General features: G+C 38.0%; 1 protein-coding gene across 3 annotated transcripts in view; it reads right to left on the bottom strand.

The window, feature by feature from the left end:
• The window catches only part of LOC5516719 (leucine-rich repeat serine/threonine-protein kinase 1), a 32,390-nt gene extending 25,168 nt beyond the window's left edge, over window positions 1-7,222 (bottom strand). For 2 of the 3 annotated variants that reach the window (XM_048721810.1, XM_048721811.1), the window contains exons 1-10: window positions 6,935-7,222; window positions 4,503-4,716; window positions 4,113-4,153; window positions 3,494-3,659; window positions 3,021-3,059; window positions 2,829-2,943; window positions 2,238-2,495; window positions 1,402-1,539; window positions 758-917; window positions 298-526 (exon numbers count right to left, since the gene is read on the bottom strand). In XM_048721810.1, the coding sequence (XP_048577767.1) occupies window positions 298-526; window positions 758-917; window positions 1,402-1,539; window positions 2,238-2,495; window positions 2,829-2,943; window positions 3,021-3,059; window positions 3,494-3,659; window positions 4,113-4,153; window positions 4,503-4,710 (1,354 nt within the window). In that variant the 5' untranslated portion in view covers window positions 4,711-4,716; window positions 6,935-7,222. Of the gene's footprint in view, window positions 1-297; window positions 527-757; window positions 918-1,401; window positions 1,540-2,237; window positions 2,496-2,828; window positions 2,944-3,020; window positions 3,060-3,298; window positions 3,305-3,493; window positions 3,660-4,112; window positions 4,154-4,502; window positions 4,717-6,934 lie in introns of those variants that run through there. The other variant, XM_048721812.1, reaches the window with a different exon arrangement.
• Between the last annotated feature and the right edge of the window lie 8,409 nt (window positions 7,223-15,631).

Genomic DNA, 15,631 nt, shown 5'->3' with positions numbered 1-15,631 from the left:
GTAAGTCGTTATTAGGTTTTTTGAACGAAAAGCGGAGTAATTTCCTATCTACCAAGGGTATTCCGTATCCCCAGGGTTCAAGGCACCGAGTGGCGGATTTTAACCCCACAAACCTTTGCCCAGTAACAAGTGCGTGACAACGCTGTGTCATATCGCTCCTTACCTCTCCCCACTGCCTGACGCTATGTCAACTCGCTCCATACCCCCCCTACCTACTCCCCTCCCTTCCTTTGCTCAGTAAACTATTGCGTGACGCATTGCGATCTCGCTCCTCACCCCTCCCCACTGCCTCCTTACCTTTGCTCAGTAACAAGTGTACAAGCGCGTGGTGATGCGCCTTCACCGCGTTCTCCAGGCATCTATTCTCCACGTCCTCTGCACCCGCCGAAACAAGGATCGCGACAATTTCGAGGTTTCCCTGGGTACACGCGATACCGAGGGGCGTCTTGTCCTCCAGGCGCGAGTCCTCCGCGAGCTGACGGACGACGCGCGAGATCTCATTCTTAGGCTCGTCATCCATCATCAACTGAAAAGAGTAAAAGGAAAATAGTAAAGGATGTGTTATCGAAGGCATGCTGCTTGTTTGTCGATCATTAATCCAAAGCTACGTGAAAAAGAAATAAGGTTTTTGAAAAAGGAATAAACATAATTTATAAAACTACAACTGTACGACACGCCAACAGTTCGCTCTTGACAGCCTAAGGTATGTGTAGTATACGTAGTCGGACCGAAATGTCCGATAATGCATGTCCGGTACCTTGTCCGGGTCATAGCCCAAGTTGACGTCAGCTCCTTTGTCCAGTAGCAGCCTGACGATTTCGATTTGGCCCACTGTGATGGAGTCGTGGAGAGCAGTCCGTCCCATGATGCTTTGCGCGTTGATATCCGCCTTGCTCTTTGCTTTGCATGGTGGTTCGCTGCGAAGATCAAAAGACTCAGCCTTTACATTCAATATTGGAATTTTCACATTTATTCGGAAATATGGCCAAACCATTCCCAAATCAGCTTATGGAAATGCTTGCTCAAACGTTTTCGTTTAACGTCCGTATGTAGATCCGACACTTGCTGCTTGACAATACTGTTTTGTTTGTGTTTTGTATATTCAAACTCATTTTTAAAAATACATTTTCCCTGTATTATTTGACTCTTTCAAAATGGAATTGAGCTGTTTTGATTGTGAGACCGTAATTTGGGCGTAATTAATTCACTACTAGGATAAAACATCTCATTTGCATATGTTTCGTAGCCTATGTAACCACGCGTCACGAACGGACTTTAAAAACACCCTTATTTCTCCATCTCTATCTTTGCTTCTATTAGCCCCAACCCTCCCTCCCTCCCTCCCTTATCTGTCCCACCTGTGGCCACCCCCCTGGTCTGCCCAGGAATCCGTGTACTCACCACTTGTGGCGATTCTCTAGGAGCAGTCTCACTACCTCCACACTACCCCCTGACGCGGCGAGATGTAGGGCGGTCATCCCACTAGAAGTCCGCGCATTCACGTCTATACCATTACACGGAGAGGGCTCCCAACCATTCCTGAAATACCCATTAATAATAATAATAAATATATATATTTTTTTTAATCACGATAGAAATCACAGCGAAGCTAATGAGGTCATGAAATACTCACTCCTCATCTAAAATTACTAACTAACTAAAACCTTTACCGTTAAAGCCGCATTGTCACCAGTTTACTTCCGGAGGTCCGTCGGAAACCTCAACCGTCAAAAGACAAAAGAATCTATTAGAATCCGCGCTATAAAACGGGCCATCCGCTCTAGATTATCAGTCAAATCCTCGAAGAAACTTCCAAAAGACAAACTGCTTTTTGAAATTTTGAAATATTTTCCGCAGTTTCCGTTAAAAATCATCAGAGATTGTTACGTAATCGACCGGAAGTAAACTGGTGACAATGCGGCTTTAATCAACTACCTAACTAAAAATAAACTGACTAACGTATCGTTCTAACTAACGCACTGACATTAGCCAAGGGCTAGGAAAAAACGTGCCAGCTATGGCAAGAGAAAAAGGTAGAACAGGCTTGCATTAAAGCTTTTTTATTTTATTGTCTTCCGTCTACCACGGCTCAGGTTCGAGTCGAGGAGTGGTTGATGACGAACGTCCAAGTAAATATTTAGTTCCAAAACCGTCAAGCAATATATGTAGAAACGTGTACGATCAATATCACACCCGGCACATGGAATAATTGAAAACCTTGTTCACATCTCGCATACCCAGGAGTCTGCAGAAGAATCCTTATAATGATGGCGTTGCCTTCCCCTGCGGCCACGTGGAGCGGGGTCATTTTCTCCATCTTTGTAGCAGTGTTCACGTGATGCGGCATGGTCTTAGCCAATAACCACACGACGTCCGCGTGGTGCTTCAGGCATGCGCCATAAAGAGGTGTCATTCCGCTGAACGTGTTTGGAGAGCCATCAGCGCCGTGTTCTAATAGGAGTTTAGTGATTTCGAAAAAGCCGCCATATGCAGCCCTGTAAGCAGAAAATAATAAATAAAAGAATAGAAAGCATCCATATAGCGCTTATACATTATAAACCAGTTTACGCGTTCCGCATTTAAAATCCTATTACGTATGTATAAGAATTCCCATATTGGAACTGAGGAACACAAGCTTCTAGCTTACATTCAACAAGTTAAATTCGGTGCTGAAAACGAGAAATACATACTGTAATTCATGTCTCGCTCAGGAGTCGAACCCGTTTTAGCAGAGGTGAGAGGCCCCATACACCAACGCGTTAAAACTCTGGGCCACAATGGGTCACTTTTCTCGTGAAAAACTTCTTGCAATAGGAACGTTATCTTACTTGTACAGTAATGTGCAGCCGCCCTGGTAAATCTTGTTAATGTTGGTAGGGGAGACTTCAGGCAGGAGTGCTACAACTTTTTGTAAGTCTCCAGTGGTACATGCAGCAAACATTTCTAAACATAAAAATACATATTTATTTTTGTATTTTAACTACTGCACAAAGTTGTAAATCATTGTTCAAAGTTCATACCTTGACAAACCTCCTCCTCCCTAGCAGCTCGTTTGATCACTAAAAGAAAAAAAATATTTTAGGATACGGATACAGTATATGGAAACAGTTTTTGTAGATTAAACAAATAAATTACAAAAAGTAATGAAGAGGGACACTTATTTCAATGAATTGTCCTAAATTCTTTAAGCAAAATCTTACATACATTATAGTACAGTACTCATTAAAACATGATTGCCAGCAACACCTTTCATTGTGTGAAAATAGTTCATGCGACAGTATTGTACACCTTGACTCACCTTCCACTGTGCAGAGAGAATTAACACGACTGTATGTTATACCTTCCAGTGTGCAAAGAGAGTTAATATGACCATATGTTATACCTTTTACCGTACGGAGAAAGTTAGCATGACCATGTGTTTTCACCTTGAGTCACCCTCCACTATGTGGAGAGTGTTAACATTGACCGCGGGCTACTGTACATCTTGACTCACCTTCCACTGTGCGGAGAAAGTTGGCACACTCATATTTTCCCTCTGCTATTGCAATCTCTCGTGCTGTCTGCCCCTGGCTACTCCTAATTTCTGTATCTGCACCAGCATCAACCAGTATCTTGAGGCACTTAAGGTGACCATTGCGAGCAGCTAAATGAAGAGGCGTCTGATAAAAATACAACTGTTAACTGAATGAAGACCACAACAAGCATTTTCAGCACTTGAATTCATAGTACAACACTCCATCTATATGTGCATAGAATAGTCCAGTTTCAAATTCGAAAATGACCGCTAGACAGATTAATTGAGGGTGCATTTTACAGTGTTAGCCTCGGCGTGAAGTAAATTTCACTCACACATTCCAACGAAAAACTACCGATCCTGAAAACTATACAATGATTGTACTTGTGAATACTTCAGGTATTTTGAGTGAAAATGTATGAATAATTTTCTTCACTTCGAGGCTAACACTGTAATGGGCCCTAAATTAATCTGTCTAGCTGTCATTTTCGAATTCGAAACTAGACTATTGGGTCATAATGCATGTGCAAATTTAATCTACATTGATTAATATCAGGTACTTCTGTAAACAAATAATGTATTTCAATTGAACACTTACAGAGAAATGATGGAGTTCTCCAGTCGTAACATTAGGATCACCTGAAAAACATAACACACTCTGATGGATCGAAGCTCAATTTTGATAAATTGATTGGAGATCTCCTTTTATTTATTTATTTTTTCATTCAAGTCAGTTCTCTATCAGCCATTCAGTCAGACATTACATTTTCAAATGTAGATTTACTGTGGTGTGTTTCAGAAATAAAAATGGTTTTAAGCCTATAGTTCGTGATCACTTTTGATTTTGATTTATAAATGTAAAATTAATCACAGCTTCTATTTGATAGTATCAGAGCAATAAATTGTGTCATGACCCATGATTCAGAGATCTTACATACATACATACTCACTTACTCAGTATTCTTATAAGAAAATAATTTTAATGTACCTTTCCATTTTTTACTCAGCAGCTCTTCAAGACACTGAGGGCTGTCGTGCACTGATGCAGTGTGGACAGGAGTTAGACCGCTTGGATCCTTGCAGTTTGCATCTCCCTGTACCCCTGACTGGAGAAGGGACCTGAGAAAATCCCGCTGGTCGTATATAGCAGCTTGATGGAGGAGCTCACCAGCATAAGCAAACACTGGGGCTGCCATATAAATCTACAACGATACAAGCATATTAATTGTCATACAGTACACTACAGTAAATACGCAATAACTGTACAGTCTACAAGGATACAAGCATACTGTAGGTTTGATTGGCAAACACTAGGGGAGCCATTACAATTAACATGGATAAATTTGAAACTGATTTTCATCTAGCTCAAATTAAAGGAAGCAGGCATGTGAATTATTAGACAAAAAAAGGATGACAAGGAGGCGGCCACAGACAGAGTGAACAGACAAACAGTTGGACTACAATCAGAAGCATGACATGGCACTGTATATTCTGTAAAATACAAAAAAAGTCAGTCTATCTGTAGCCCCCTATTTTCTCAGTCTAAATTAAAATTTATGAATAATATCTTGATAAGCAAAAAGCTTTGGTTGTCAAGTTTTCAATTAAGTAACTCAATTTAGATATTACACCTGGAAAACATACATGTAGTTCGGTAGGTTCAAATCAAATAGATGAAAATGTGGAATTCTTTCAGACAATGAAAGCAATTTGTTCAAAACGTGATTCATCAACCACAAATCCCATAGTCTGAACCTAGTGCAAACAATCTCAGATCAGCAGATAGAAAAGCTGGCAAATTTCTATAATAAATGATAAGAAATCTGTACTATAGGAACTTTCTCTTTTATACAGAACTTGTCATTTTTAATTTGATATAATTTTTAAATATGTTGGTGGTAATCTGATTAATTATTGCAAACATGTGCCTAAATACCACAAAGAGGAATCTTTTAACAAAAAAAACTCCCAAAATAACCCTCATAGAATTTAATTATACCAAATTCTAATTTTTCTATTGTATTTTCACATTATTACTTTCACTAATCCATAGGTATTTAGAACTAATCAAGGCAGAGCAGTTCAAAAAATCGAAATGAAATTTTTCAGAATTAACAGTATACTGTTTAGTGCTGTAATTACTGCCAGTAATAAGCATATTTCTTCTATACTTTGATTCAAACACAATCATTTGTTTCTGTTCTGTAAAATCTCAAACGGATTTGTGTATATTACCAGTCAACAAGAATATATGTACAGTAGATTGATAATACTTCTAGGGACAACAGTGAGTGAATATTTTTAGAATCATGAACAATGGGGCTTTCAAATGATAGTAACAACATAGGATAATCATGAAAACAAACTAATATTTCAAATACAAACAAAATTTGATCCTGCAAATAATAAGATATAGTGTTGCACTTCCAAATTCTTTTTTTTTAAACTATAATGAAAATAAAAACAAGGAAGGAGGAACTAAGCCAGTTATTGGTTAATTAGACATACACTATGAATGGCTAACAAACTAAGCATGTGCATAGTTTGAAATAAGTGAATGAAATATTTATGATTGGGAAATGAAACATGATTTGCTGCATATTCAAAAATTCATGGATAATCTTAAAACATATATTATCCTTTATTTTAAAGTGCTAGGAATGGAATGAATAAAAAACAGGAGCACAATTAACTATTTTGGGCACGTATATATACTCTAAATATTCTAACTACATGTAGTACTAGAAGACAGTATAAAATAATTGTGGTTATCATCTTAGTCCTTGCTGAGATAATTCAACGAATTCTGTTCACCAGAAAAATGCTTGAATTCCGCATTATAAAGTACTGATTATTTTTTAAACCCCATATTTGAATTTTATACTTACTAATAGTAACCATTTTTAATAATATACTCCCATTTGTGAAAGATTCCACAGAAGGATTCATACAGTTTAGCATTTGCGTGAGATCGTTAGTTATAGACGTTAGCTTTCAATGTTTTTAATAAAAAGATTAAAAACGGTGGCCAAACCATAATCTTTGTACGAAAATAAATATTTTAAACTGGTGAGATCGTCGTAGAAAATAAAATAGAAGATAGAACCATCACTTGACATATGGCGATATCTAGAATGGAACATAGAGAATTAAAGCTTTGCGTCTATAATCTAGTCGAAGAAAAAAAAATATGATGAAAACCTGTCATTGTTTTAGGGGGATACTTTGGTTAGCGCGAATCCTCAAAATGTGTTCAAGCAGGAATTTGACAGACTACGATTAAGATTCGCCAGCAGAGATCGCAGCTTCATTGACATAAACATGGGGATTTATATGCAAAGGATCCCTCTAATACGGTCAAATAAATGAATTTTGCTCTAAGATTCTACTATACTATAATACTAGGATACATATTCTTACCTGGTGTTTCTAACTGAGGAAGAAATGGAATTATCTTCATGTAGTTTGAGGCGAAGGTAGGGTTTGAACTAGTCTTGTGATTTTCTCTCGTGGCGATCTTTCACCTCTAAAATCCGCCATGTTTCCGCTCGATATTTAGGACAGACCAGCTTCTATGTCAAGGTACTCGTCGGTTTTGTAGGTTGTTATTCGTGTTCTAAGAAATCCGTGATTATTTCACGATATTACGCGTCCGAGCACAAACACCAACGCTGTATAAGCGCCCATCGAAACGGGGGCGAAATGAGGTGATAAACACGATAATTCACATGGGAGGGGACAACGCATTTTATAGACTATTAAAAGAAATCAAAACTTATCCATCTGTATATTCCAAAAATTTAAACAGAACACGTATCAGATAAAGATTATTACATCTAAGTATTTGTTTCCCAATTTCTTTTTTTGCTTTTATAAATACTTTTATGTGCTATATGATATTGTTAACCCACCCGTCCCAAAAAGTTACTTGATCTTTCCACTTGACAAATTGACAAGGCGTTGCAATACAAGCACAGGAAATGAAGGAAATAACCGTAACAACACTATTTTGCTATACCCGAACATGAAAACATACACGTCTTTTCGAAAAGGAATTTGGATTTTGGATTATATTTTTTTGTGCAAAGCAAAAAGAAAGAATAAAAATAAATATCTATTTTAATTTCCGGTTGGTCAGCGGTATAGCAAACCGGAAGTAAATTCCCAGACGGCTTTTGATCCGTGTTGGGTTTCACAGAAGACAAAACTACAAAACCACAACAGAAACATGAACGAAGGAAACACCAAGGAAATCTTCCATTCCTCGATTGAAAAAGAGCTGGTGGCTAACTACAAAAAAGAGTGTTTTATCCTGAATTCTCTAGATGGATATTATTCGCCCCACTGTTGCATACGTATCGAGAGAAAAAGAAAACATCCCGAAAATATGTCGTCCCCGGTTGAACATTTGAGCGGGAAAAGCGAAAGCATTTTACAGTCTGAGCCTGAGGAACATTTGTTTGCTGAAACAAACGAAAAACGGCGATGCGAGAAGCCTTCCTCCTGAAGAATGAAACTAAAAAGTCAACTATTATGTGAATGAATAGAACAGGAGTTCTTCGCAAAAGCTGTGTTTGTTTACAGCATTTGGTTGGAGCGACCATTGATTTGAAACCATCAACACGATAAAGAAGCCGGTTCTTCTTTCTGTTCTAACTCGTTCTGCATCGAGTTTAAAGCTACGGGACTACAACAGGGCGGGATAGAATAAGGAAAAGCGAAGACTATACCTCCGAGAATGTCAAAGCTTCGAATTCTTTGGAAAAAAAACGTTTATCGATGCATATTCATTCAATTATAACTACGTGATGGTAAACTTAACACGTGTTTCAACTCGGTTTGTAAAAAGTAGCTTTTTGGCTAGAAACTCTTGTTGTTTTTCTCCATTCAGAACACTAGTTAAACTACCTGTTATCTTTCTCCAAGTACTTATTTTCGTTTTTTTAAATAACGTTCGTGTCCAGTAGACAATCAATATAACACTGATGCATTGTGGGTAATAGTGCCTTTTGTCCTTGAAATATTTTTGTAAAAATGCCATTGACTTCTCTTTTTTTGTAAATATCCGTGTTTTTACAAATCAGGTGAATAATGTACAAAGATAGAATATATAAAAACGATTTTAAGATAAAAGATAGATTAAAACTATTTTAAGTTTACTCAATTATGCATAACCACCATTTTATATCAGTTTGACAACTTGTACATATATAAGCTATACACTCCAATAGATTTTGATAAAAAAAGAATGTGTTACTGTGTTGAATATTACTGGTTAGATATTAGATACATATGTTGGGTTTCCTACTTTGCTAATAGGTGTCAGGTGCGTACAGGGGGGGGGGGGATGAGGGTACACAGGAGGGATGTGCTGTGGCTTCCTGGTGTTCTTTTGATAAACACCAAAGAATTTGAATCAAAACCCATTTTCGGCATGTCATGTTATGTCACGCAATGCGCCCTTGACCGTGTGGCCTGGGGCGAGAATAAAACAGTTTTGTAGTTGGACTTGAACAGCTTGCTTGTTTGTTTTGTCGCTCTAATACTGTAATATGTCAAGAGAGCATAAGATAAGAGAAGGATACTTTAGTATTACCCGCGCGCCATGTCGATTCCGAATCTGGCTATTTTTAGTAACCACCACTGCGCGGGAGAATTTGCTCCTTTTATGTTGTCCTACTCCCTCGCGGGTTGCGTGTTGTTTTACCAACTTGATAGGAATGAAAGGAGATCATGTGAAATAACTCGGAAGAGGAAAACAAGTCTAACATAAGTAAACTAGATTGGCAAATATACTCACAGAAAGCTAAATCCCTGAATAGTTTGACTGTTTTGTTTGTCTGAGCGGCGGAGTCAAGTGAAGAAGAAAGAAAAAACCGACGAGCGATAAAATGGCTGTAATTCCGCGTTTGATTTAAATACCGAACAGCTTGTATAATAACAACATAATAATATAAAATATAATAACAACAACATTAAAGAAGTACAGTAATATATCCCTCTTTATTTTCTCACTATTACAAAAGCTCAGATACTTCAGCTTGCTGGCTTTGATCATCACAAAAATGCATTCCCTCGCTACAAGGATAGTTATATGAAATGTATTTTTCTTGGATTCCTTCTCAATTCAACGGAATATTCACAAAAATCAATATCATCTAATGTCTAACTTACAGATTTCGTTTGACCATTAGGAAGATAATGAATGTTGAGAAACCGCGAAGAAGCAGCAAGTTAGAGCGAAAACGATGTTTGCAGTGGAGGATCCAGGGGTGGATCCCCTTTTGGGCAAAGAAAAAACAACGTTTAAACATCAAAAGATAAATCATTGCAAATTGTTATAGCCGAATTGGATGTATCGCGATGCTATTCACTGGACGGAAATCAAGCAAAGTTCGTGACAGTAAGCCAGGCCACTGACGTAGGCGAAACAAGGCATGTGTTTTGAATCAGAATGTTCTGACTGGCGAAACAGAAAAGCACTTTTCAACAACATTATTAACACTAAAAGATAGCACATCGGGTGTGGTCGAAGCAATTTCTAATCCCAGGCTCTAAAATCACTGCCTGCGATACCCCCTAATGGATAGCAAAAGCGTAAGAATTTTATAGCAGTTGGTTGAATTGAATGCCCTAAAAGATAGGGCGATCACCATATCGTCTACTTTTATAGAGAGCCCTCCCCCCCTACCTTGCTTGACGGAGCTCAACCGGAAAATTCATGCTAGCACATAGTAAAGTGGATAAGCAAACTGAAGCTGCGACTGCTTTAGCAACAGCGATACAAGAATTCCTGGCAAAAATGATATTTTAACCAACTGCCGCGGGCATAGGCATATGAGTTCGTAGATGAGCCGGTAGGAGGTTAGATAGATAGATAGTTTATAGATAGATATATAGTTTATTAGCAGCTTATACACACAAGTACATGGCTGTCACGCATGTGGTTATGTGGGAATAGCTAAGTCAGCACCAGTTTTTTTTTTTTTGACAACTCGCCAGCAGAATTCTTTAAAATTGTGTTGTGATTGATGCACTTGCACTTGAAAATAGAAAGCGCAAACTGGGAAATTTTTGCAAAATTTGCTGGGTTGCACGATATGATATGTAATAGTGTCGCTCGACAGAATGGAGGTCGTTTTATAGCAGCGCAACCATGGCGGATGGCGTTATCTTCTTTTCTAAGTGTCCCTCCAGTAAAGTCGTAGTAAGAGGAGCTGGTATGCTTTTGGTTCTCTAATTAAAAACTTATAAAACAATAAGTAACGTTATTTTCACAAGCAGGGAAAATAAATGTATTCTCGAAATTTTGTAGAAGATTTTGTAACATGAAATATATATTCCTTAAAATCTGGAAAAAAAATCGAGACAGCCTGTCAAAAAAGTCACCCCCCTTTTCTAAATCCTAGATCCGCAACTGGTTTGAAGCACAAGGTTTTCTGCTCTATTTTTTATGAAGGCTCGTTTTCGAAATCTTGCAATCCTCGAAGTACTACACCGCAATTGCCCGTATCCTTGATGCTAGAATGAAATTTTCGATGGTATTTGTGCAAAAAGGGTGGGTTTTTTTTCGGTTTCAAGTCACAAAACAGCGGCAAACAACAAGATGTAAATGCCAAAGCGCGGGGGTAGGGAGGGTAAAAAACGCTCATGCGCAGTGGTGGGGTGGTGGTTACTAAAAATAGCCAGATTCGGAATCGACATGGCGCGCGGGTAATACCAAAAAGTGTCCCTCTCTTATCTTATGCTCTCTGGAATATGTCTATGAAAGTACTGCTTAACCAGACACGGCATTTATGTAGTCTTGTTTTATAATTTATTCGAACATCCAGTGGACGAAAACCAATGGCAAATCAACCACAGAATAGAAGTAAATGACTGAGATTCAAAGTTGATAACAGTATATTAGTATTTAGAAAAAAAAAATCGATCTGGTAGAGTCGGACATTGAGTTTGCGTTTTTTTATTGGGGTCATATTCACATGCTTTTTTGGCTTTGAATTGAATTAGTGCGCTTGGCAAGTTGTGAACGATAGAGTTTTTTTCGGCAGTGTTACTCGGAATATTTTTTTTTTCCTTTTAATTGAACCTCGGAGTAAAGGCCGGTCAAGCTGGCAGCTGCTGTACTAGACGTTATGTTTTGGTTAGCTTTATAAATAGCGTCATACTTTAATTCTTTTTAGACGGCATCAAGAAAGCATAAAGCCTCGATCAGAGGGAGATTATGAGAGCTGATGAGAGTAGTTTAAAAAAAAGTGGAATTTAGCGTTTAATAGCCCAATTTCTAGTTCCACTATGACCGCTGGACTTACAGACTAAGGACGCATAAATACAGTGTAAGCCTCGACTTGAGGCAAATTTCATGCGCATACCAGCGAGAATCCTCTGGAACTTGGAATAAAACAATGCACAAACCTGTGAATGCTTCATGATTCCTCTGGTATTTGCAATCGATTCAATTGAAACCGAGTCTTGCACTGTATTTATGCGTCCTCGGTGCCTATGACCAGCAGGCACAGTGGAACTCGAAACTGGACTATTCCTGGTTCGGTGATTCATGTTATAGCCAAATCATCATCTTTTTAAATAGGTGACCACGCTTATCGACTTGCAAAACCGTTAAATTACAATCACTCTAATCAACATTCCCATAAACTCCGTTTTATGTCTGAAAAGCATGCTATAATGATGATGATGATTATAATAATAGCCTGTTTATCAAAACTCATTGCAATAGTTGTGCACAACCTTTTTATTTTTATTTTTGCTTTAGGGTTATTCTTTTGACAAGTTCAAATTCAATAAGAAAAATGGTCACAGATTGCTTCCTCAATGATTTTTTGTGGCCAAAAACAACTCCTTTCTCAATTCGGCTATGATATAAAAGTGCTCTATTAGTAGCCTGCGTGCATCCGGTTTCAAAATTCTTATTGTAAGAATTTTGAAACCGGATCACGTAGGCTACTAGATTAGTAACAACTTGACAATTCAGATCTTTTAAAAACAGATTGATATAAATCTGTTTTGACCATTTTAGCTCTTCATGTGCAACATTACATTGAAATCTTTTTTAAGTGGAAATATAAGCCAAATATGAAGGCACGATTTCCCATTATTACGGTTGGCGTCTTTTTAAATCTCTTTTATATATTTGGCTGGCTTTATTCCTACGGCAGGGTCCTTGGATACGCAAACTGAACCCCGAGGCCCGTACCCAGGGGGGTGGGGGGTGCGATCGTATCCCCCCCCCCCCCCCCCCCCCACACACACACACACATACACAAACACATAACGGCCGAAGGTCCACTTGCGGTTCTCAATAGACGTGCTATTTGCAGACAAAACATCTAGCATAAGCTAGATAATTCTGGTATGTAGCCAAATCCGACAATATACTTTCCGTGGAGATACTGCAAAGTCATGAAAAATTTGTTCTTTTGTTTCTTTTGGGGGTGGTCAGATTTTTATCAGAGACCCCCCCCCCCCCCCCCCCCGGAAAAATTTCACTCACGAAACGACAATCGAAAAAAAAACACCTTTGGGTTTCAAAAGTGCTTGGAGAGGTGATTATGGTTCTCTTATGTGGGCCTATGACCATTTAACGTTGTCAGTGCGAAACGGCAAATGGCGGTTGGCAGCTCTAGGACCGAAAGGAACCATGGGTCTCATTTCTACTAAATGCTGAAGAGTATGGATAAATCAAACAATTATCCATTAAAGATCATCAATGTATGTCTCTGACATTGCTAGACTTTATTTAACACCTTTAATTTTACGAATGATTAGTACCCAGAAGCACCGTTCGGGTTTAGAACTGCCATTTACTATTTGCCATTCGCCATTTGCACTGACAACCTTTTTTGAAATAGGTGTATGTAGTATGCAGATGATAAACAGGCGTCATTTCTATGATTAATGACAAACCCAGCTCATAAAGACTAGCTGATTGCTTGGTGTTTTTTTTTTTAATAAAAGGGATGTAAAATGATAAATTGGCGACATCTTAATGGTATGGGTGGTAATTGGTTGTTCTTACATCTATATATCATTTGGTACAAAATATTATATGTACCTGAGCGATGATAAGGGATATGGTAATACAAGTAATATAGTTACTTTAGTGTGAATATTGAACCCATTTGGAATACTGATGACTCAACACCCGATTACCCGAATAAATTTCGATTTCTCTAGTGGTTTGATTTGATGGCATTCTTACTTCTTGTTTCGGTGGGAAACAATGATAATGGAAATTACTTTTCTGATTGCTCTTTCTAAACACTAAAAGATCAAAATACTAAATGTCTGTCTGCTACTGCATCCCTGCGGAAATGCGTAATTTCAGGAACATCCGTACATTTTCGCCTTAAAATGCTAAAAAAATCATAACGGCCCAAGAGTGTATTGCCAGTTGATATTATATTACACTCTTCCCAAAGTGACAAAGGGGGGAGTTTTTTTTGTAACCTATGTTTTTTTTAGCATCACATAAGGGGGAGGGGGGGTTAAACCCCCTAAACCGTCCCCCTAGATCCGCTACTGCAAACACTTAAACACAGTTTGCACGTATAATTAAAACGTTCAACTTTTCACTTTATGCTCTCGTAAGAGCCTTTCAATGACTTATTTTGTGTTTATTAAAAACTTTTATGTTGTTTTGTTGTTGTTTGCCCCCTGGGCAAATGTTTAATGGGAAAAGCATTAACTGAAAAATGCCAGGAAGAAAGGTCGGCATAATTTCAAGACAGCCAGCTGTACTATTTAAGACAATCTGCGCTTTTAGAGGTTCTCAAAAGGGAAAGAAGCTAATGGAATAGAGTTAGAAGATTGTTTTTCTTCCTATTCCCGCTTTCCTACTTTGCACAATAAAGAAAATATTGAGAAAAACAGCATTCTTTTTGTTTAATTTAGTAAGGAAGTTATCAAGGAAGTCAAGGAACATCAACTAGAAGAGACCATCTATTCTTTGATGATGAATAATATTGTGCTATTTTTGTGCGTATTTTCATTTCTATAGTTTATAATTCCCATAGTTCAATGTAAAGGTGTGCTATCTCAAATTAATCCTTTTGTGCTAAACTTTTTTCCCTTTGAATAAATTTGTGAAGCTACAATATTACCCAACTCGCAAATTCGAGTCAAAGGCATAAAAAGGCACCACACAGGTTTAGCCACCACGAGGCCGCCTTGGCCACTATAAGAAATTGTTTTTTTATGTATTGTATAGTATAGGGGAGAAAACCTGAGAAGAACCCGGAAATCGGATACAGACAGAATTCAGTGGGTAAGGCACAGCAACCAGAAAGAAGCCCACCCACAACCAAGGCCCCCCATTGATTCAATAGTGTCATTTTAAAGACAGATAGTCTTTTACTGAAGAAACACAAGTGAGCTCATTTGACGATAATACTCTCACACTCTTTGTACGTGTGTGTGATGAATAGCAGGTGTCAGGGAAATAAGATGGTCAAAACTCCTCGCCTTTGGCTTGATATAAACATTCATAAAGTACATCGATGTGTTTGAATAACGTAAAAAAAAATCGCCGAAACTACTTACGTTCTACTAAAGAAAAACACTAGAAAAAGGAGCAGAAAAAACACTGCCTAAAGATGTCTCTCAAGTTGTCTCAGAGTCAGTTTATCATTTGTCATTAAGTTGGCATGTTTAAGAAATATCGTGAGAATAGACAGATGGTAGTGCCTGAAGAACGCTTTCGATATATCGAACAGAGCTGTTATCACTTGACATTGAGTTTGGGTGAGTGATCGTCCAAATGTAGGAAACCACTTCTTGTAGAAAATTCGACAAATTCGAATGAAATTGTCAAGTCGTGTCAATGGCGTCGAAAGAAATTAATCGAGTGTGTATGTGACGAATAGTCAAAGTATCAAAATTTAAGTAAGCAAGAAAATGTCAACATACAGCTTGACAGCAAAGAAAAAAAGGCCGAAGAATTTCTTTGAAAGCAAAAACAAGTAGTCGTCGAACAAAAACAGTGTTGAGCTCGATTCCAAGAAAGCTCACAAAGACAAACATCGCAGGACTATTGCCGTTTTTGATAAAGCCCAAATAACATTGTTTCTAGCTTAACAATAGTTTTAGAAGCACGAAGAG

This window comes from Nematostella vectensis, chromosome 14, assembly GCF_932526225.1.
Source record: "Nematostella vectensis chromosome 14, jaNemVect1.1, whole genome shotgun sequence".
In the NCBI taxonomy this organism is placed as follows: domain Eukaryota; kingdom Metazoa; phylum Cnidaria; class Anthozoa; order Actiniaria; family Edwardsiidae; genus Nematostella; species Nematostella vectensis.
Note: the sequence above shows the minus strand (reverse complement) of the source record. Positions and strands in the feature narration are given on the sequence as shown.